The 22,741-nt window shown below is 38.9% G+C and overlaps 1 protein-coding gene across 2 annotated transcripts in view; it reads right to left on the reverse strand.

Moving 5' to 3' along the window:
• The window catches only part of mtor (mechanistic target of rapamycin kinase), a 367,086-nt gene that overhangs the window by 47,147 nt on the left and 297,198 nt on the right, over window positions 1-22,741 (reverse strand). For both annotated transcript variants that reach the window (XM_043675589.1, XM_043675588.1), the window contains 4 exons: window positions 20,278-20,393; window positions 6,239-6,356; window positions 3,541-3,738; window positions 2,081-2,181 (listed from right to left, as the gene is read on the reverse strand). In XM_043675589.1, coding sequence (XP_043531524.1) covers window positions 2,081-2,181; window positions 3,541-3,738; window positions 6,239-6,356; window positions 20,278-20,393 — 533 coding nt within the window. The remainder of the gene's footprint in view (window positions 1-2,080; window positions 2,182-3,540; window positions 3,739-6,238; window positions 6,357-20,277; window positions 20,394-22,741) is intronic.

Raw genomic sequence — 22,741 nt, forward strand, 5'->3', positions numbered from 1 at the left:
ATGCCTTCTAAATGCTGTAATTGTACCAGCCTCCACCACTTCCTCTGGCAGCTCATTCCCTTTATGCACCAACCTCTGCATGACAAAATTGCCTCTCAGGTCCCTTCAACATTTTTCCCCTTTCACCTTAAACCTATGCCCTCTAGTTTTGAATTCTCCTACCCTGGGAAAAAGACCAAAGCTATTCACCATGTTCATGCCCCTCAAGATTTTATAAACCCACTTCTCAACCTCCGACGCTCCACGGAAAATAGCCCTAACCTAAACCGCCTCCCCCGATAGCTCAAACCCTCCAAACCCGGCAACATCCTTGTAAATATTTTTGGCACCCTTTTTAAGTTTCACAACATCTTTCTTATTGTGAGGAGACCAAAATTTAATGCAGTATTCCAGAAGTGGCCTAACCAATACCCTGTACATCCGCAACATGACATCCCAACTCCTCTACTCAATGTACTGACCAATCGTATTTTCTGCCAGATCCTCTCGACCCATGAGTGAGGAGAATCAAGTTAAATGACATTTTGGAATGGTTCCTCCATTAAATGATACAGGGAACAAATGAAAGGCGATGACAAGTCACCTATAATGGGGAAATAATGCTTTGGTTGCCCTTTGTATTGATACTGTAAATAAATTACAAAGATTCTTGTGACTATTGTGAATGCAGTAAAAGAAAAATCGAAAATAGGCTTGGAAATTGCAACTCAAGAGTTGTTTAAACTTCAAAGTGTTCCTTACTATATTTCAGATGGGATGGAGATGGGATGGAGTGGTAATGCCACTGGACCTGAATCTCAGATTAATGTCTAGGAACAACTCCATTAAAGTAGGTGGTGGAATTCAACTAATTAAATCTGGAATTGAAAGCTGGTCCCTGTAATGGTGATCATGAAACCATCACTGATTGTTGTAAAAACACATCTGGATCACTGATGCCCTTCAGTGAAGGAAATCTACCATCCATACCTCATGTGACCAACATGAGACTTCACATCAACAAAAATATAGCTGACTTTTATCTGTTCTCAAGGGAAATTAGGGATATATAACAAATTCTGGTCCTGCCAGTAACATCCACATTCCATGAAAGAATAGAAAAAAAATGTTGAAATTATGTGTTTCTGCTTTCTCCTTGGATTTAAAGCTGAAAAAAGGTAGTTAAAGGTGGTTATGAAGTACATACGATTTTGTAAATGCAGCAGCTCAAATGCTGCTTTGTTGACAAAATGCAGAGTATTGAATCACTGGGAAGATTACCACCTGACTGACATGGTAAAGCCAAATAGTATTCTCACCAAATGCCTACATGCACACATTGTCCAGGAGGACTACTAGCTGGAAAACGAGAGAAACTGGTCTTATTTATTTTAACTCCTACTCCAGAAATGCTGAAGCCGAGGAAGTGTCCCCACTGTCATTTTTAGATTGACTACCTTGAACAGACTACAAACCAAAGATGGAGACAATCTGATATGGAGGAGACTGTTAGGTAAATAAAATATTCCTTCTTTTAATTGGCTTATATTTTCAACAATATTCCCAATTTAAAATTTAGGGCAGCACAGTGGCTCAGTGGTTAGCACTGCTGCCTCACAGCACCAGGGCACCAGTTCGATTCCAGCCTCAGGTGACTGTCTGTGTGGAGTTGGCACATTCTCCCTCTGTCTGCGTGGGTTTCCTCCGGGTGCTCTGGTTTCCTCCCACAGTCCAAAAGATGTGCAGATCAGGTGAATTGGCCCATGCTAAATTGCCCCACAGTGTTAGGTCATTTAGTCAGAGGGAAATGGGTCTGGGTGGGTGACTCTTCGGAGGGTCGGTGTGGACTGGTTGGGCCGAAGGGCCTGTTTCCACACTAAGGAATCTAATCTAAAACAAGGAAATGAAGTGTGCAATTAGGTCAGGAAGTTAAATAAAGAAAAAATACTGACACAAGAGCTGAAAACTTCTAATACTGGATAAAAATCAAAAGCGTTACTTCTAAAGCTCATGACAATACATGTATTTTACCAATGAAAATTCTCAAAAATGCAATTTCTTCTCTTCTAATACCACTTTAATACTTTCTGCTTAATCCTACCTGAGAGTATCTTGTAGATTGTTTCCTCTTGAGAGAGCAATGGAGCGGAAGAAGCCCTGAACAGCAGGCACTGTGTACAGCAGCAATGTCTTAGACAGCTCCTAAAGTGGCACACACACAATTTAGCTATAATAAAGACCAACTTAATGGATGATTATCTCATCAAGACAGGAAAAGGTATTATTTGCACACAGTATCTAAATTTTTTAAAGAAAAATACCATTCCCTTTAGTCCCCTGAAATATCTCAAAGCTGTAGCAGAGTTACCTCAAAGGTAATGATGACCAGTTGAAGTGGCCAACTTCACACTTAGTCATATTTACTGAAAACAGCCAGAAATGATTAGATCTTTAATTTCAGCGGACATGTAGCTGCTACATGTCCATGGGCAGACAGAGTCTCTCTTATCAGTACGCTAGTTCAAAAATACGGAATAACTTCACCAGAACTTTACTCACAATACAAGCTTGCACTTCAATGTAGCACAAATATAAAATATGGAAAATGATATAAATCTGAAATAAAAGCAAGTTATACTGGAAACTTGCAATACGTCTGACAGTATCCCTAGATTTTAATGTTGCAAGTTGATGAATTCTTGATGAGAGCTTCTGATGATCAATTTACTTTGAAATGCAAATAGTTTCTCGCAAAAATGATACTGGCTGACCACTGAGTATTGCTTGTATAACTCTAGCATAAATACTATCCAATTGTCAGAGGTTTAGTCACTCAGGAGGCGTGACAAAAACCAAAGTCCTGTCTGCCTTTTCAAAGTACAAACTGTCCAGTTTAGAAACACTGAGTGTTCTCCAAGTGTCTTTGCCATCATTCTTCCCACAACCACTACCACCAAAAGTAACACCAATAGGTTAATTGATTCAATTAACTGCTCTTTGTGGAGAATATCTGATATAGGAAAGCATGTGGATTTGCCAATGCAGCTCTCCAAAATGAGGTTCATGGTTTAAGCTGGTTTCAAATGCTTTGATTTAAAGGTGGTCCTGCTTGGAATTATTTAAAAATTCATTCATGTGTTGTGGGCATTGCTGACTGGACCAGCATTTATTACCCAACCCTAGTTGCTCTTGAGAAGATGGCACTGAGCTGTCTTCTTGAACCGCTACAGTCCAATTGCTGTAGGTACACTCTCAATGCTTTTAGGAAGGATGTTCAAGGATTTTGCCCCAGTGACATTGAAGTAATGGCAATATTCTTCCCAGTCAGGATGCTGAGTGGCTTTGAGGGAAACTTGCAGGCCACCCATTCTATCCGCAGCCCTCGTCTTTCTATGGAAGTCCAAGGTGCTGTCTAAATTTGGTAAGTATCAAGAATTATTTTTTAAATCACACCTATAGTCATAGAGGGGGTTTAATGCCCTGCTACCGAAGAAATGTGCATTGTGAACAAGAAAAATTTGAAATTCTTATGAAGTTTTTTTATTTAAAAATATATTTTACCTCATTTACTTTCTTCTGCACTGGTGATGGTACAGGACTGTTTTCATTGCTGTCTCCCTCACTCTCGCTGTTGCTAGCTTCGCTGTTTGCACTGGCACCGCTGGCATGTCTCAGTTTCTTTTTCTCATCACGAGCTTGATTCTGATGTTTGTAGTGGAGGACAGCCTCAAAATTCATGACAGCCCAGGCATGCCATGCCTTGGAAAACACCAAAAATGAATGTTTTTAATTCATACAAAACCAAATCAACGAGTCCTGTTGAATTTTTAAAGCCAACACACTTTCTGGCTTCATATACCAGATATACTCGAGATTGATGGTTGATCTCTTGGAAAAGTGGATCCCTGACTTTGGCCAAAAAATCCAAACCATTTCCACTAACCACTTGGTCACCAAACACATCTCTTTGAAAACCTACTTATTCATGTAAGCATAGAATATCATACCAGTGAAGGCAGCTACTCAGCTTCTCATGTTTGTACATCAACACGTACTATCAAAGCTACCACCTTAGTGGTGTGCACTATGTTCCTGCTTATTTCACCAGGTAAGGAACAAAAGATGCACTGTCCTGCTCAAAACTTACGTTGATGAGTGTGCAGAGGAGAAACATAATTGAGCAGCATCTAGGGAATCAAAGATATTTGGTGAAGAACATTCAAGATTAGAGAGAGGTCTAGGCAGATGACTAAGAATAAGTGTACAAGTAGAAAAAAGCCTAGCAGGTAGCCATTTCCATGGTCAGAAAATGAAGTTGTAAAATAATTCACTAAAAATTGGCAGATTGGACTCTGTTTCTCAACGATATATATGAATCTTTGCCCTAAAAAAAGCAAAAAAATAAATCAGACATTACAACTTTCAAAGTCAACTTTAGACACTGTATCAGGTTTAATGGAGAGAAACAATTCTGCATTGTGACATAAGATTAAGAGTTCACATAATTTTCAATAAAAAACATAAATATAAGATACCTTTTAGCTCCTTTTATGCTACCTACAGGGACAGGGTGAGTGGGAACAGTCTGTGAACTTTACAACAGTAAGATAATAGAAGGGACTTGTTTTCAACCCCTCAAACCACTGATGTAAACTTCAAACTCAAATTAGCCTACATTTTGGCTAAAGTTTAGTCTTAGAAACTCAAGTTTAACCTGATCGAGGTATACAAGATAATGAGCGAATAGATAGAGTCAATAGCCAAGACGTTGCCCCAGGGCAGGACTGACTGACACGAGGAGCCATAGTTTGAAGATATTAGGTGGAAGGAGACGTCAGAGGTAGGTTCTTTACGCAGAGAATTGTGAATGCATGGAATGCGTTGCCAGCTGTGGTGGTGGAAGCAGAGTCACTGGGGACATTTAAGCGACTGCTAGACATGCACATGGATAGCAGAGAGTTGAGGGATGAGTAGGTTAAGTTACTATAATTTATATTAGGATTAAACCTCAGCACAACATTGTGGGCCAAAGGGCCTGTTCTGTGCTGTACTTTTCTATGTTCTATGTTCTAAGTGTATACAACACAAGTGATTTGGAATATTTCAAGTTTTAGACAAATTTTAGCACCTAAAGAGATTAAAATTTCATTTGTTTGTTCAGCAAAAATTAATTTTCTCTTCATCTCCTGGTTATGCTCTTACCTGATAAGGTTCCACAGAGTCTGGCTGCTCTCTATAGTTTCATTCAAGTGGATATACTTAAATTTACTTTAGTCAGAGGCAAAGGAAAGGCAGACTTTTACATAGGTATGTACACAATTACAAATAACACGAGGAAAAACGTTTTTTATGCAGTGACTGTAGGATAGTAAGCACCGTAGAGTATGGAAGATACAAATTCAATTGATGTTTTCAAAGGAGAATTAGATGTTTATCTGATGAGGAGAAAACTGCAGGGCTACAGAGAGAAAGTGGAATTGGTGTTACAGAGAACTGATTATCAATATAATGTGCTGAATGGCCTCCTGTAAGATTACATCCACCGCAGCAAAATAAAGCTAAGTGTGAAGATGCTGTCACTTTAAAAGGTTAATTCTCCTGGGTTTTGTTTTGAAGAGGTGGTTGTAAGGCCGAGGTACTGAATTGGCCACTTGAAGTCGATCTAAGTAAACAACTTGTGAGGCCTGGATTTTTTTTTTAAATTGGAATAATGGAAGCAGCCTGTTTGTGGCCAGCTCTCTCAGACCAGGTTTTCTAGGTTTTTTTTTAGTTTTAGATTGAGTTTTAATCAGAAGCAGTTTGTGTTCTCAAAAGAGTTGAAAGCTTCAGTGAATAACTCTTGGCTGCTACCCTCTCTACATTTTCTTGATGTTTCTCCATCCTGGATTGGAGAAATGCATGTAAGAATCGGTGTCTGAATTTGCCTTTTTGCCAAGGGGTGTGCTTATGGGATGTAACTATATTGGAACAGTTCATTAGTACTAGGTACTGTATCTATTATTCAGTTAAGTTTTCCAATGGTTAAGTTATTCTAAGTTCCTCTTTCTTTTGTTTTTTTTTAATTATAGCGTTCAAATAAATTGTGCTTTGCTTAGCATTGAGTAATTTGACCAGTCGCATCGCATATAAAATGCACTGCACAACCACCTTGAAAATAAGAAACATTTAAGCGCTAGGCAACCTTAAAAATATTTTGAGGGGGCCCTGTTTAGTCCATAACATTAGAGAAAAATTACTTAACATTCAAGAGTAAGCTTACTTTATACCAGTTTCGGTCATGTTCTGTTGCAGCGCTGTAGTACTGAAGGACTTTGGGAATGGTGCTCTCATTGATTCCCTGAAGGTTTAGCTGCCATTCACCCAGCTTCAGAAAACATCTGCAGACAAATATTTCATATTTACAACAGCAGCAAGTTCAAATGGCTTAACTGAAATTCATTGTTTCTGTCTCCTTCCCCCCCACTCAGAATAAGAACTGGTGGCAAGGAGATCAACACTTCCTTACATGAACTTACAGAACTGGGAATCCCAACTTTGAAGGTTTAAAATATGATTGACTCTACAGTATCATAAGTACAGTTTTGGCTCAGTTAACAATTTTGACTCAGTTAACATTGTTTAGCTGTAATGTTGGTCACAAAATAGGGATTTTTTTCTCCATTTAACATTCCAACATTCACAATAACATCATTTGTCACAGACCTCTCTGACCTGCACATCCTCAACATCAGGTGGTATTTTCTACCTGTGCTGTTAGTTTGGTGCCATCAACATCTTTTCAGTTGTTTTTCTCCCCTGTGCACCTAGAGAGTATGGCAGTCCAAGTTAATAACTCCACCACTGGGACTTCTTCAGCTGGTTACTTCTCCTTCTGCTCTTTCCTCAGTCTTGAACTCCCTGTTTCCGCTGGTTCACATTCCTAACCTCCATTCTAATTTTTTTTCCAACACTCCAACTTGCACAATGAGCAAGCATTGAAGTCTCAGGATTACTTAAGCTGCCGCTCCTCACAGTACCGACTAACTTCTGTTACCATATACAGTATGGTTACATGATATTAAGAAACAGCTGAAGATACTGTATGCTGCGAGTTCTGACAGGATTGCAGCAAATAGTACTGAAGACTGTTCTAGAACTTGCTACATTCCTAAGCAAACTGTTCTATTGCATCTACAACACTAGCATCAACCCGGTAGGGTGAAAATTGCCTACATATACCCTTAACACAAAAACCAGGACAAATCCAACCTGCCAATTATTACCCCATCACTCTAAACTGAATGATTAGTAAAGCAATGGTAGAGATTATCAACAGTGTTATTAAGCAGCACTTTCTTAGCCACTCAGCGACATTCAGTTTGGCTTCTACCAGGGCCACTCAGCCCTGACTTCATTACTTGAGAGTGACTGCCCATGATTTCAATAATTTATTCGACTTGGCATGTCATCAAGAAGACCAAGCAAAAGTGGAATTTATGGGAATCGGTTGTAGCCTCTGATTGTAGCCAAAAATGTGTTGCTGGAAAAGCGCAGCAGGTCAGGCAGCATCCAGGGAACAGGAGAATCGACGTTTCGGGCATAAGCCCTTCTTCCTGAAGAAGGGCTTATGCCCGAAACGTCGATTCTCCTGTTCCCTGGATGCTGCCTGACCTGCTGCGCTTTTCCAGCAACACATTTCCAGCTCTGATCTCCAGCATCTACAGACCTCACTTTCTCCTCTGATTGTAGCCAAGCCTAGCATAAAGGAAGATAGCTGTGGTTGCTGGACTCAGTCATCGCAGCTCCAGGATATCACTGCAGGGGTTCCTTAGAATACGGTTTTAGGTCCCACCATCTTTACCTGCTTCATTAATGACCTTCCCTCCAGCATAAGGTCAGAAGTGGAGATGTTTACTGATGACTGCATACTGGTCAGCACCATTTGCTATTCTTCAGATACTGAAGCAGTCCATGTCTAAATATAGCAAGACCTAAATAATGCCCAGGCTTGGGCCAACAGGCGGCAAGTAACATTTGTATCACAAGAATGACCACCTCCAACAAAAGATAATCTAACCATCACCTCATGACATTTCATATCATTACCGACACGTAATTCTGTTATGAAGTTAAATACATATGCTGTACCTTAAGAGAGAGTGAATGCTGTTTAGAACTGAGAGTTTACAAGCATTTGTGACATGACTAGATAGTAATCTCAAAGTGCACTGGAAAATTGAAAATATTTAACATTTGCCTGTGAAACGGATACCTGAGTTGGTTGCTGTTTTGACAACAATTCAAATTTAACCAGTTTAAATCATGCCCCAGGATACTAAAATCCAATCGAGTTTGAATTTATTGTTTTGCCAACGTCAAACCAATGAGACAATCCGATGTTGGAGATATAAAAAAGGCAGGCATTTTGAAAATTGCAGATATAGCAACTGCCATCAAGACAGATCCAAGAAATTAGGAACACTCTCTATCAAGGGTACCGTTTCATATGAAACATATTCGCAGTAAAAGGAAAGATGACAATCCAGAGAGATCTTCAGCTAGAAGAAAGATACTGAAGATGACAGCCAGAGTATGGTTTAGAAATTGTTAATGTAATTTTAATAAGTGTTTTATGAGGACAGCATATTGTTATAGAGTTAGAGGCTGTTAATAAGCATTTAAGAGAAAGGGGGCTTTGGGTTGTGAATAGTTGTTGTTTAATGTTCACTTTTAGAGTTAAAGAATAAATTGATAGTTTTTCTTTAAATAGGCGAATTTGGGAGTTCTCTGTCATTCATATTTTAACAATTACGAGGCGAGGTAAGCTTTTTTTGGTGTTTAGTTTAATTAAGAGGGGTTCGCCCCATGTCGTAACAATTCCCCTACTATCAACATCCTGGGGGCTACCACTGACCAGAAACTGATCTGGAGTAGCTATATGAATGGTATGGCAACAAGAGTAGGTCACAGACTAGGAATCCTGCAGCAAGAAACTAACCTTTTGACCCCCAAAGCATGTCCACTGGCTATAAGACATAAACCAGCAGTGCCATGCAATATTCCCCACTTGCCTGGATGGGTGCAGCTCAAACAACACTCAAGGAGCTTGACACCATCCAGGACAAAGCAACCCACTTGACTGGCACCACATCCACAAATTTCGATTCCCATCACCACCATTACACACAACTAGTAGTGTGCATCATCTAAAGATGTACTGCAGAAATCACTGAAGCTCTTTAGACAGCATCCTGAAAATCCACAACCATCGCCACCTAGGAGACAGGCAACAAATACAGACAAGAGCATCATTCCAACTGTACCCTGAAATAACCTTGTTATCATTACTTTGGATTTATTGACTGTCCTCAGCTGGAGCTAAAAATGTGTTGCTGGAAAAGCGCAGCAGGTCAGGCAGCATCCAAGGAGCAGGAGAATCGACGTTTCGGGCATGAGCCCTTCTTCATGCCCGAAACGTCGATTCTCCTGCTCCTTGGATGCTGCCTGACCTGCTGCGCTTTTCCAGCAACACAGTTTCAGCTTTGATCTCCAGCATCTGCAGTCCTCACTTTCTCCTCAGCTGGAGCTAAAAAGGTTTGCACAGTATTCCTCCTGATGGCTCAGCAGATGATTATGGCAGCAAGTGCATCGCTGATCTATGCTGACCAGGAAGGTTGCCAGATTTAAGTGTTATACTGATTGATCTCAGCTGGATGGGAGCAGGGGAGGAGAAAAGGGTGAGGGCAGGGGTGTTTACAGTGGTTCCCACTGCATCTAGGATACAGATAAAAGGAAGAAGATGGAATTTTCATTATAAAACAAATATAATGATCACAAATACAATTAGACATCAAGATCTGGTGAGGAGAGAATCACGATTAGCTGTAAGTGCATTGTTGACACTAGTTACCACATTGGAAAAGCCATTTAGACAAGGACTTTCAAACTAGATTTGCTAACAAGATTGCACTCTAACACAAGTCACAATCTTCAGTAAAAAAACAAAGTAAAATGATTTGAAGGCAACAGATAATTAATAAACATACTACAATACTAAAATGACAATATCATTTTGATCTTTGCATTGGTAGTTAAGAGACTAGGCTATATCTTTGAAAATTGAGGTTAAAATTTCATAACAATTCAGTCCCCATCTTTGTATCAATTACACTGGGCAACAGAAATTCTGAAACAGTCTTCATAGATGATCCAATAGAAAATAACACTCATTAAACAGCTGCAGCTGGAAATGGTCCAAATGAAATGGCAAAGGATAAATTTTCAGCTGATAGTTAAATGTAATTTATATATTAGAAAATTAGTTGGGAAACTACAGGTTTAATTTAATGATAATGAACTTTTACTTGGTCTGTTTCCACTAGCTCAGATTCATGGTTTCTTGAAGTGGATCCAAAAAGGAAGTGCAACGAAGAGAACAGTCTGTTACTGTGAGGAATATTTACATAAATATACCAAGAACAGTATTCCTCGATCCACATGTTTCTCCCTTAGAAATGATTATTAAAGGTTAATTTCCGTTAATGTGCATCACCTGTCAGTCAAATCGGTGAGCACAGCCAGATCTCCTTTATTTTAACTTAAGCCCTAATGAATTTGGGAATGTATCCAGTGGCACTGATGTTCTTTTTTGTAATGTTAAAATTATTTACAACCTTTCTCACTCAGTACAAAAATCAATTGCTGGAAATCTGAAATATAAACAAAATGCTAAGAAACATTTGAAGGTCAGGCAGTATCCTTGGAGGGTGAAACAAGTTATTTTTTAGTTCTGACAAAAGAATACACACCCAAAACGGATCACCTTTTCCTGCAATAAGTTATCATTGCAAGCTGATGAAATTCAGTACTCGCCACCTTACTGTCTCCTTTCTCACAGCAAAAGGTCCCAAACACAATTTATTGGGAAATAGAGTTTTACTCATACTTCTTACCAGGCTCCAGAAATTTTAAATTGTAATTTTTGTCCCCATGTTTAGCTTCTTCGTTGGTTTTATTCCATTGCTTTCTCATCCTTTCTTTTCAGATTACAGCCATTCAGAATCTGGCCGTTTACACCACAGACAATTCTGTTGTTAATCTACTCGTCCCATTCCACTTTCTTTGGTATTACTCCATCAAATCTTCTTGCCACTTTATCAGAGGCCTTTCTTTCTGATAATCGTCACGTTTCCCCATACCCAACACTTATCTCCTCTCTTCACTTCCTCAAAATCAACTGCATTTCTAACTTTTCCCAGTTCCTATGAAAGGTCACACATCTGAAATGTTAATTCTGCTCTCACCACAGGTCGTACTAGATCTGCTGAGTATTTCCAGCATATTCTGTTTCATTTTCAGATTTTCAGCATTTACAAATTTCATCTTGACAAATATTACATTAGATTCTTCCTCTTTCGTATTTGTTCATGGGCATGGACATTGCAGTGAAATCAATATTTACTTCCCAAACATAAATGCACCTGCAAGGTGTTAGAAAGCACTTATTGAATGCTGCAGTCCATTTGGTGTAAGCGCTGTTTGCAATAGGATTCGAGGAGATGGACTCAGTGATATAGCTCTTTAGTCAAGGTGATGTGAAGTGTGGGGGGCAAGTTGCAGGTGGCAGTGTTTATATTTGTCTGCTGCCCATGTTCTTCTGGTTGGTTGAGGTTGCAGGTTTGGAAAATGAGAGTATTCCACAACACTCCTGACTTATTCGTCATCAACAGTGGACAAGTGGTGAGTTGCTTGCTACAGAATTCCCAACATTTGACCTGTTTTTGTAGTTACAATAGTTTTGTGGCTAGGTGAGTTAGGTTTTATGACAATGTTGACCCTAGGATCTTCAAAACAGTCATTAAGAAATTGCAAAACTAGACCATGATTACTGTAATCTTTACTATGCATTATATTCCAATTCTTAATGTCAACTTGACTTTTTGTTTTGTAACACTCATTGTTTAGAAAACTGTGGATTCAAGCCCCACTCATGAATTTCATCATCATTTAGTGGTCATTTCAAAGCAATATGGATGATATGCTGCATTTGAAAGAAGTGTAGTCCCTCTGTATGAGCCATTAATCCATCTGTTTCTGATCAGCTACTGGAACATTACTTTAACCATTTATTCATTGCAGTTTACCAAGTTCAGTTGTAATAGGGTTAATTTAAATATCAGATTGTTACATCATGTTTTAATTATTTTAAAGAATTTAACAGAGTGGATACAGAGAAGCAATTTCCTCTGCTGGGGAAAATCAAGAACACAGGGATATTATCTTAAAATTAGTGATAGACTGTTCAGAAGAGAATGATATTATACACAAGGTTAGTAACAATTTGGCACTCCCTCCCTCCCAAAGCTGCTGAATGTTAGGACAATTGGAGCTTTCATGACTGAGTTAGCTAAAAGTATCAATGGATATAGAGTTTAAATAGCAGACAGTGAAGATAGTGATTATTCAAACAGAGAAGAACAATGTGTATGTTGTAAGTGCAAGCATTTGAAAGTCTATTTCCATGCAGCAAAGCAAAATTAAAATGTATTCAAAGTAAAATTTTGTGTATTCTAATAGTTTAATAAAGCACAACAATGATCAAGATAGAGGAATAGTAAACATGAAGCTGAATCCTGAATTATGATCATAAATTTGTGCGTTTAGAATGCCTCTTAGATTTTGGTTAAGTGCATTTGCATTAAGGCATATAGCTTCAGCAACATCTTACTATGATAATACTGGAAAGTTATAATCTCAATTATTTCACAATGAACTAAGGCTGCGTTGTTTGCAATGATGGGTTACATGTGACATAGCTGCAACCTGAAGGAATACAATGGTTCATGAAGGCAGCATACATCAATTTCCCCAGGACAATTAGGTCTGACTCATCAACCCCCACACTCAGTGTCTGAATATAAGATGATTAGTTCTGTTTGCCTATAAATGTGAAAAGACAAGTGTTTTATGCATTATGATGTAAAAGGTATTTTGATCTTTATGGTAGAGAATACAAAAGTACAAGGTAATTCTCAGGTGAAATTACAGTATCCTTGGGGAAGCTCTGACAATTTCAACAAACACAATGCTATTAGTTCGTGGGACTTGGCAAGCAAAGATGAGAGTTAAATATTTTCCAGTGTTTTTTCCCCTCATTCTCGATTCCTTAACCCTTTCCTAAAGTCTGTGGATAATGTTCATACTCTTTCGACAGGCTAAGCCCAGTTTTTATCAGGAAAACTACTTTGAAGGGCATCAGAGCTGAAACTGTTTGTGCCCTCATCAAAGATTAATCCTTTCTGCTCACTATATAGTGGTCTGGTTAAAATATTTAACACAACTTTGTATCTACTTTCAATATAGTTTGTTTATTACAATCAATGCAGAGAATTAAACACTATATCTACAGCTTAAGACAGCACTATATATTTCACACCCAATTTATTTATTTTAAAAGGAAATTTGTCATTTAATACAGAACCATAGTAGACAATTTGTAAATTCCCATATTCAGCTCGAATAATGTTATTCTCCATTGGTTGTGCTGGATGACAGTTGACCAGGAGCATTTTTGTCCTTCTTTAAAGTAATAATGCCATGGGTTCTTTCATGCTCAACTGATTGGGTAGACCAGACTTTTGCTAATGGCTTTTCTAAAACATGGTGACCCCAAGAATATTGTTTTCTCTCATTGTTAGCCTTGTTTGAGTTAGAAGAGGCTTCAAATGTCAACCTGAAGATTTACATTTTTGTATTCTATACATTTATGCACAAACACGCATGACATTCTGTAATGGCTCTACCATGCACATATCTGGCTGCCTCCATGGACAGGTGTTTGCCATGGAGATTCAGTTCCAGTACACTCAACATCTGCTGGAAATGTGCACAAAGCTGTGTAGGCATTGATGCTCAGAATCAACAGCAAGGTGCATGCCAGATAACGAACAAAGCAATAAACAGTTAAAATGTCCAAAATGAGTTCATTCATCATGAAGCCTAGCCTTCTTGGTCTTGATGATACATTGCTCTGTCTGGCTGCCTTGCACATTACTTATCTTTGACTTCAGAAGATTGGCATTAATTACCCAGTGTTTCTGCATCCAGGACATCAGCCCCTTTGTTGGTTCCAGTCGTGAAGGGCACAACATGCCATGTACCCTTTCTGGGCCACATTGCAAAACTCGGAACAACCCAGATATTGAAAACTCACTTAAAGAGGTCTGATCCACATTGCTGTTACCACTTTCACCAGAACCATTGTCTCTTTATTCTGATGGCTTCTGTTGGTTTCCATTCCCTCCTATAATTTGAGGTCCCATCTTTCTATCTGTTTCACACTAATCATTCCTTCAGCGACCCAATGAACTGAACCTGCAGACTTGAGTTAACCACTTTCTCCTGCATTCCATGGACCTGCAACTGATAAGCCCCTTGACCAACACTGTGCAAGCCCCAATACTGACCATGGCCCACCTGATAGACCTGTAATCCATGAACTGGTTGCACTTGGCCTGAAAGATACAGATCCTCAGAATCTGATTGGTCCAAGTGTCTGACTGAAATCAGACAAGCTCCTTGACTGATTGTGGTCCTCCTTGATCCTGTTAAGGACTGTTGTCCGAAATGTGGACTCTCTTGCTCTGTGGATGCTGCCTGACCTGCTGGGCCTTTCCAGGGCCACACTTTTCGACTGTGATTTCTCCAACATCTGCAGTCCTTGCATTCTCTCTGTTATGCTATGGGTATGCTATCATGTATCCTGGTGGCTAGTTTTCTGCCTGATTGTCCAATGTAGCATCTACTGGAAAACAACACATATTGAACTGAGAAGCAACCATCCCAACATCCACATACCAACCTGCATCAGAACATTATTTCAATGAGCCACCACACACTGCAGCACAGAGGAACTACGCAGAGCAGAAGAAAATCACCTATACAGTGTATTCAAAAAGAATGAGTACCCAATGAACACAGTCCACTGATTTCTCAGCAACAAACCCAAACAAACAGACAAGATGCAGCCAGAAAGCCTAGCCACTCTCCCTTACATTAAAGGGATCTTGGAAATGACTGCCAGTCTACTCAGACCCCTTGGCATCATGGTAGCTCACAAACCTACCAACACACTAAAACAAATGAACTTGAAAGACCCTATACAGACAACAAGCAAAACTAATGTCATTTACAAAATACCTTGCAAGAACTGTAACAAACACTACATTGGACAAACAAGCAGAAAACTAGCCACCAGGATACATGAACATCAACTAGCCACAAAACGACTTGACCCTCTCTCACTAGTATGCTTACATACAGATAAGGAAGGACACCACTTCGAGTGGGACAAAACATCCAGCCTAGGACAAGCCAAACAGAGACACGCATAAGAATTCCTGGAAGCATGGGATTTCAACCGGAACTCTATCTACAAATGCATTGACTTGGACCCCATCTACCACCCCCTGAGAAAAAGAACAGGAAATGATGTCACCATAGGAAATGACATCATCAACCCAAGGAAACCAAAACATATAAATAGAAAACCGGGAACATCAGCAATGCTTCATCTGAACATCTGAAAATGAACCTTCAGTTCAGGGGGCAAACCTACATCCATAAGATTTGGAGGTGGCATAGAAATACAGTAAAGTGGGGTATTAATGACAAGAAACACATAGAAATAAAGTAGTTGTTGTTCAAGAACAAGAAGATGAAGTCACCGTTTAAAGCTTAGGGAAATTTATTTCTCAGTGTCAAGTTTTTTCTATTCTTTCTGCATTTACGTTACCTTCTTGCCACTACCCAAGCCACTCCAGAGAAGGGAAGATTCTTCCCATTGGGTACTTTGCTCTATGAACATACAGATGTAAAACTTTTAATGGGAAAGGTAGATGGATGGATAAATAAATATGGCCAGCCTGACATCTGAAAATGAAATAATAGTTTCTACAATTTCTATTCTTTGTTGAATTTAAAGTGAATAGCTCTGCCAGGTATCCAGTAGCTCCCAGAGTCAATTGAATGAGACACCACTGGTATCAAGAACATGGAATGCTAGCATCATTGGTGATGTCCATCCTTACTAGAATTGATAGCAGTAAATTGCCTTTTTGAACCAGTGCAGTTCATATGGTGTAGGTAAATTCACAGTGCTGCCATGGTCAGTGTTCCAGGATTTAGATTTACTGATGCTATTGGTGCAGCAATGTATTTCCATATCAGGATGGTGAGAGATTTGGAAGGGAACTTGTAGACTGTGGTGTTCCCATGTCACATCCTTCTAAGTGGTAGAGGTCACAGATTTGAAATGTGCTGTGTAGGATGAGGAACTTCTGTTTTGAAGACAGATTGAAGTAGTTAGGCATTTCTGACTTGGAGAAAAAGAAGGCTAAGAAGCAGTTTGATAGAAGCATTCAAAATCATGAGTCTGAACAAAATAGGGAGAGAGAGAGACTGCACCCACTCTTAAAGGGATTGAGAACAAAAAGGCACAGATTTAAAATAATTGGCTAAAGAAGCAAAATGTTTTTCAATCAGCTAGTGCTTAAGGTCTGGACTGCACTATGAGATTATGGTGGAGTCAGGTTCAATTAAAGCATTCAAAAGGAACTGAGACCATTGTCTTGGAAAAGAAGAATGCACAGGTTGATGGGGATTAAGCAGTAAAATGGCACTGAGTGAAATGCTCTTTTGGAGAGCCAGTGCAGAAAGAATGGGCTAATTGGCCTCCTTTAGTGTAGTAATAAAACCTTACAATCCTGTGATTCTGACAATCTTGGAGAGTTGCTGCAGTGCATTTTGTAAATAGTACAGTGTCTGCTGCCTTTTGAGCACCAGTGGTTAAATGCATCGAATGTTTAAGTGATGTATAGGTTGCTGACTAAGCAGGTTCTTTGTCAGTGTTGTTACAGCCACATTCATTCAAGAAAGTGTAGAGAATTCCATCAGAAAATTGCATGTCACAGACTAAAAAAACGTGTATTTCATTACAGGTAAAATGTCGACCACTGTCCCTTCATCCACCCTCAAAAACAATCCCATCAGACTAACTTGGAAAAAAAAGAGAAATTAATGATGAAAGCTTCCTCAACTACAGCAATCATCCTCCAATATCTCTAAAGTATTTCATACCAATTTTTCAGATACCATTAATTCTTTGTTATGTACATTCTTTTTGCTAATTCTTGTGCCTCACACACTTGCAGACAGAAGTAGCACTGGTTGACATTTCACCAATTAATTTCTAAGGGGTCAAGTCAAAAAGTGACAGAGCCCGGACTTATTTGTGAAGATCTGTAGTCAGCTAAACAAAAATTTCACAGACTTATTCAAAGAAACATCTGGCTGTCTAAAGAGCAAGGCTGCAAGTAAACGATCAAGGCTCCCGGAAAAGTCATCTTTTTGAACTATAGGTTAAAAACTGACGTTTAAAACTAAATCTATTTAAGGAGGAATGAATGAACAAATGGCTCAAGCCAAGGCAAAGTTGTCACTCTAAATCGTTCATGATAGAAATATTTTTGTTATGTTTGAAACTATAAACTATGAAAGCAATTTGACTTTATGTTTCATTATGCAAACACATATTTTAACTGCAAATTTGGGATAATTAAACATAATGCTACAACATAATTCTCACCTTTGTCAATCTTAAAAGAGATATTGTGTAGCAAAATTGTAGTTTATAAAGCTAGTGGTTTACATTTTCTATATTAAAGGGCACACATGCAAGTGCGAGAAAAGAATTTGATATTCTAATCTGTGGTTGATGCTATTCTTTACGTAACTTTTGTTTGAGATTTAATGCCACTCTACAAAACTATGTTTTTAAACTCATTCATTTCTTGCATATAATGCTTCTTCTGGTTTGTTCTTCTTAATCCACAGTTGCCTCTCCATTGCTGAAATTGTTAGCTATAACAGAGATACATTTCCCTGGAGGTTAGCTGTCCTTCGGGAACTTTCCATGAAGCATTCTGCATGCAAGACCCCACATAATGGGCATGGCCTGTTTAATCAATTATGCAGGACTTTATTGTTAGACTGATATCATTTCTGCCCCATGTTCAACACACAGCACAAGTTACTGGAAAATGATCAGGTTTGACTAGTTTGTCCCTTTCCTAGTTTCCAGCTTTGGCGAAATATGCTTTCCAAATACTGCACAAGAAGAGATCAATTACAAAGCACAACTTGGGAATCGATATTGAGAATTTGTGAGCGGTACTACTTAGTATCATGAATTTTGGTGCTAATGAGGTGGTAGCGATAAAGAGACATTGTAGCCAATAGCAAGTTACATACATTTACTGTGTTAGCTTGTATTTGCAAATGCAATTTCAGTTTTGATTTATGTATTTATTCATCATGAACCATGTGCACATATTCACAAGTTCACCTCCCAGTGACTTAATTATTTTGTTAATTTGCCAACGATTCCACTTGCCAATGATAACAAAAGGTAACACAGTATGATAGATGTTAGCATCCATGGACCCCAAGGCTTGCCATGTACAAGTGCAGCAAAACATGGAAAATATTCAGGTTTGGGTTGGGGCTGACAAGTAACATTGATGCCATAGGCAATAACTATTTCCTATTCTATACTATTCAGATGAATTACAGCTTAATATGGTAATTGCTCTAGCCCAAGACCGCAAAACATTATACAGAGTTTTGAATGCAGTCCTGTCCAGCATGAAAAGTAGCCTTCCTTTCAGTGACACCATCTACTCTTCTCGCTCTCTCTGGAAAAAGACCAGTATATGGGCGGCACGGTGGCTCAGTGGTTAGCACTGCTGCCTCACAGTGCTAGGGACCAGAGTACAATTTCAGCCTCGGGCAACAGTCTGTGCAGAGTTTGCACATTCTCCCCGTGTCTGTGTTTCCTCTGGGTGCTCCGGTTTCCTCTCACAATCCAAAGATGTGCAGGTTAGGTGAATTGGCCATGCTAAATTGCCCAGTGCTCAGGGATGTTTAGGTTTGGTTCATTAGTCAGGAATAAATGTAGAGTAATAGGGTAGAGGAATGGGTCTGGGTGTGATACTCTTCAGAAGGTTGAAGTGAACGTGGTGGGCCTAATGGCCTGTTTCCACACTGTTGAGATTCTATGACAATCAGAGACCCCTCCTACCCTGGTTAGACTCTCGTCCACCCTCTTCCATTTGGCAGAAGAAACAAAAGTTTGAAAACACGTATAAACAGATTACAGAACAGCCTCAAATAAATGATCAGATTTTTGATCGGATCTCTCATATATTAGAATTGATCTTTCTCTGCTCCTTCTCTGTAGCTGTAGCACTATGTTCTGCATTCTCTTCTTTTACCCTGATGTGTTGAGGAAGAAATGGTTTGTCTGGTTAGGACCCAAAACAATACTTTTCACTAGATCTCGGTATACATTACAATAATAATAAATAAGATCAAAATTCTTAACAAGACAGAATTGAACTATTGGGATTCAACATTCAATGGCTTTATAATCACTGAAACCTGCATCAATAAATTCTCGGGGGTTACCATTGACCAGAATCTAAACCGGACCTACCATACAAATACTGTAATCATAAGAACAAGTCAGAAAGCTAGGAATCCCGCAGAAAAATTCACCTCCTGACTTCCTAAAGCATGTTTACCATCTATAAGGCACAGTTGAAAGTGCAATAGAATACTCACTTTCCTGACATCACATCCCAAAACATTCACTTCATCCACCATCAACACACAGTAGCAGCAGTGTTATACCATCTACAAGATGCACTACAGAAATTCACCAAAGCTCCTGAGACAGCATCTTCCAAATCCATGACTCTTACCATCAAGATGGACTAGGACAACAGATACATTGAACGACCACCATCTGCAAGTTCCATCCAAGTTACTCCCTCTCCTGACTTCAAAATTCATCACTGTTTCTTCATTGTCACTGGATTTTCACTAACGATCTACTTAAACCAAATGGTCTGCAGTGGCTCAATAAGACAGCTCATCAGCACCTCCAGGGCATCGAGAAATGGGCAATAAATGCTTGTCCAGCCAGCAACACCCACATTCCATGAGTAACTAAATAAAAAACAGGCTGATGTATATAAGAAGCTGAAATGTGTTTAAAGGCTTAGTTGCTACTCACAAAATGAAGTTTAGCGCAATGCCATTGACTCCTGACAGGAAGTGTATAAAATATAAGTGGATATAAACTTACCAGTCTACATTTGCTAGCTGTAGCAAGATCCGTATTGTATAAACCTATTGCATATATTAACAATAAAAGAAAACAGCAATAACCAATGAATTAGAAGATAATGGATTCCTGACCGTGCCATGAGTTTGTGCAGCTCCTGTTTGTGCTGCTGATCTTCTGCAGCTATAGCATGCTGAGCTTGTTGTTGCATGTTCTGGACAAAATGTTGCATATGTTGGAAAGCTTCAATCTAGAATGAGGGACAAAAAAGTGTAAAACTAATCATCAAAATGGTGTGCTCATGCCAACATTGATGCAAACTGGTGAGGAGGCAACAGTAATTTTCAGAAAGTTAAACATTTCCAATTGCAGTTTCTCACGTACTAAAAGATCCTCCTATTAGCTCCTATTAGGGCAATCCAACTATGGTGAATCTGAAAAAATATATAGTTTGCCCTGTCAATTCCAAGCTATTTATTTTTCCAAGAGGGTGCAGAGGTCCTTCCTTTAATAGGCTTCTCAGTAAACAGGAAAATTTATGTGGACACTGCATGAAGAAACAAAATCAAGCTTAATTGTGAAGTCTCCTGCAGTCTCAGCCAATAATATTTAAAGGTCCTTATGTATGTTATCAGATGGAAAACACCGCATGTATTTTAGAGCACATGAAAATTAGTGAGAAAAAATGGAGAGCTTTATTAAAATGGTCTATTTAAGAAGCATTGTAAGGAAACATATTTAACTGAAAAGGTTCCAGTGGGAGTCTTAAGTTACATTCATTGCATTACATTGGAAGGTAAACATCAAACTGTCATCTATAAGACATTTTCTTAAATAAGCTTAGCTTTCAAAGGAAAGACAATGTAATATCACAACATAAAGACCTTAGGATCAAATACAAATCACTTGTAAATAACCCATATCTGAACCTTTTTTCAATGTTTTAATACTACGATGCACTTCTGGGCCTACAAAAGCAGTTCACCTATAAAATGGTCTCCTGTGTATCATTGTATCAAAGGTTACATTGTCCGATGTTAATGTACACACAATTTTTTCCATGTACGTAAGCAAATCTCTCTTGAATTGATGGCATTACATTTGTCCTAGAGTACTTAATTTAAAAAAAAAAGAATATTCTCAAAATGCCTTCATTAACTGAACCAGTGAAGAAAAATGGAGATCAAACAACCAGGACTTGTTTCTGTTTTTCTTCTCCATTAATGCAAACTAAAACAAAAGGAATATCCAATTTCAAAATGGTTTTTTTTGTGCAATTGTGTTAGCAAGTCACTAATTATCAACCATCTACCTACAGATAGTTGTCTTTTTCAGTTGGCCCTCTATAAGAGTAAATCCACTCAACCCACTTTCCTGTCTTTTCCCCAAGCTCTGTAAATTCTCTCTCTAGTTTTCTTTTGAAAGCCATGATTGAACATACCCGCATCATACTCTTAGGCAGTGTATCCCAGCTCCTAATCATTTCCAGCATTAAAAAAAATAGGTCTTCTATGTCTTGCAAAGAAAATCACCAAATTAATACAGCAATTAAAGTGTTAAGCTTTATTCAGATTACAATTTTAGTAAGAAACCTAAATTCGAATCTTAGCCAAGACCAAGGTCTCATTAAGAAAAATGTGCAGGAATGTGGAAGAAACCTCGAGGCTGTTGGCAGATAACCAAATATGTTATCAAGGTCTCCCGTCAAATATGCATGTTAATTCTCAAGAATACACAAAGGAAGCCAAGAAAAAAAATTGATAAAGGTCCACTAAAACGACTTATTTTCAAATTGAGAAAAACTTTTCAAAATAAATAATGGAAGTTTGTTTTGCTGACCTATAGATGATAGTAAAATTTCTTTCAAACTGGATTATAAGTAGGTATTTTCATCAATCAGAAGCAGATCAGCTATCTTTGACACAAATACAGAGCAGTTTTCTTAAAAGAGGACTCATCTTGGTCTGAGACAAAACTAAAATTGACAAATTTGTAAGGATTACATCAATAAGAAATAGAAAAAGTATTACGCCATTTGGCCCCTCAAGCCTGTATTGCCATTCAATAGGATAATGGCTGATCCAACATTCCTCATATCTACTGAGAGTCATAGAGATGTACAGCATGGAAACAGACCCTTTGGTCCAACCTGTCCATGCCGACCAGATATCCCAACCCAATCTAGTCCCACCTGCCAGCGCCCGGCCCATATCCCTCCAAACCCTTCCTATTCATATACCCATCCAAATGCCTCTTAAATGTTGCAATTGTACCAGCCTCCATCACATCGTCTGGCAGCTCATTCCATACACATACCACCCTCTGCGTGAAAAAGTTGCCCCTTAGGTCTTTTTTATATCTTTCCCCTCGAGTTCTGGACTCCCTGACCCCAGGGAAAAGACTTTGTCTATTTGTCCTATCCATGCCCCTCATAATTTTGTAAACCTCTATAAGGTCACCCCTCGGTCTCTGACGCTCCAGGGAAAACAGCTCCAGCCTGTCCAGCCTCCACATGTAGCTCAAATCCTCCAGCCCTGGCAACATCATTGTAAATCTTTTCTGAACCCTTTCAAGTTTCACAACATCTTTCCGATAGGA

This window comes from Chiloscyllium plagiosum, chromosome 34, assembly GCF_004010195.1.
Source record: "Chiloscyllium plagiosum isolate BGI_BamShark_2017 chromosome 34, ASM401019v2, whole genome shotgun sequence".
Lineage (NCBI taxonomy): Eukaryota > Metazoa > Chordata > Chondrichthyes > Orectolobiformes > Hemiscylliidae > Chiloscyllium > Chiloscyllium plagiosum.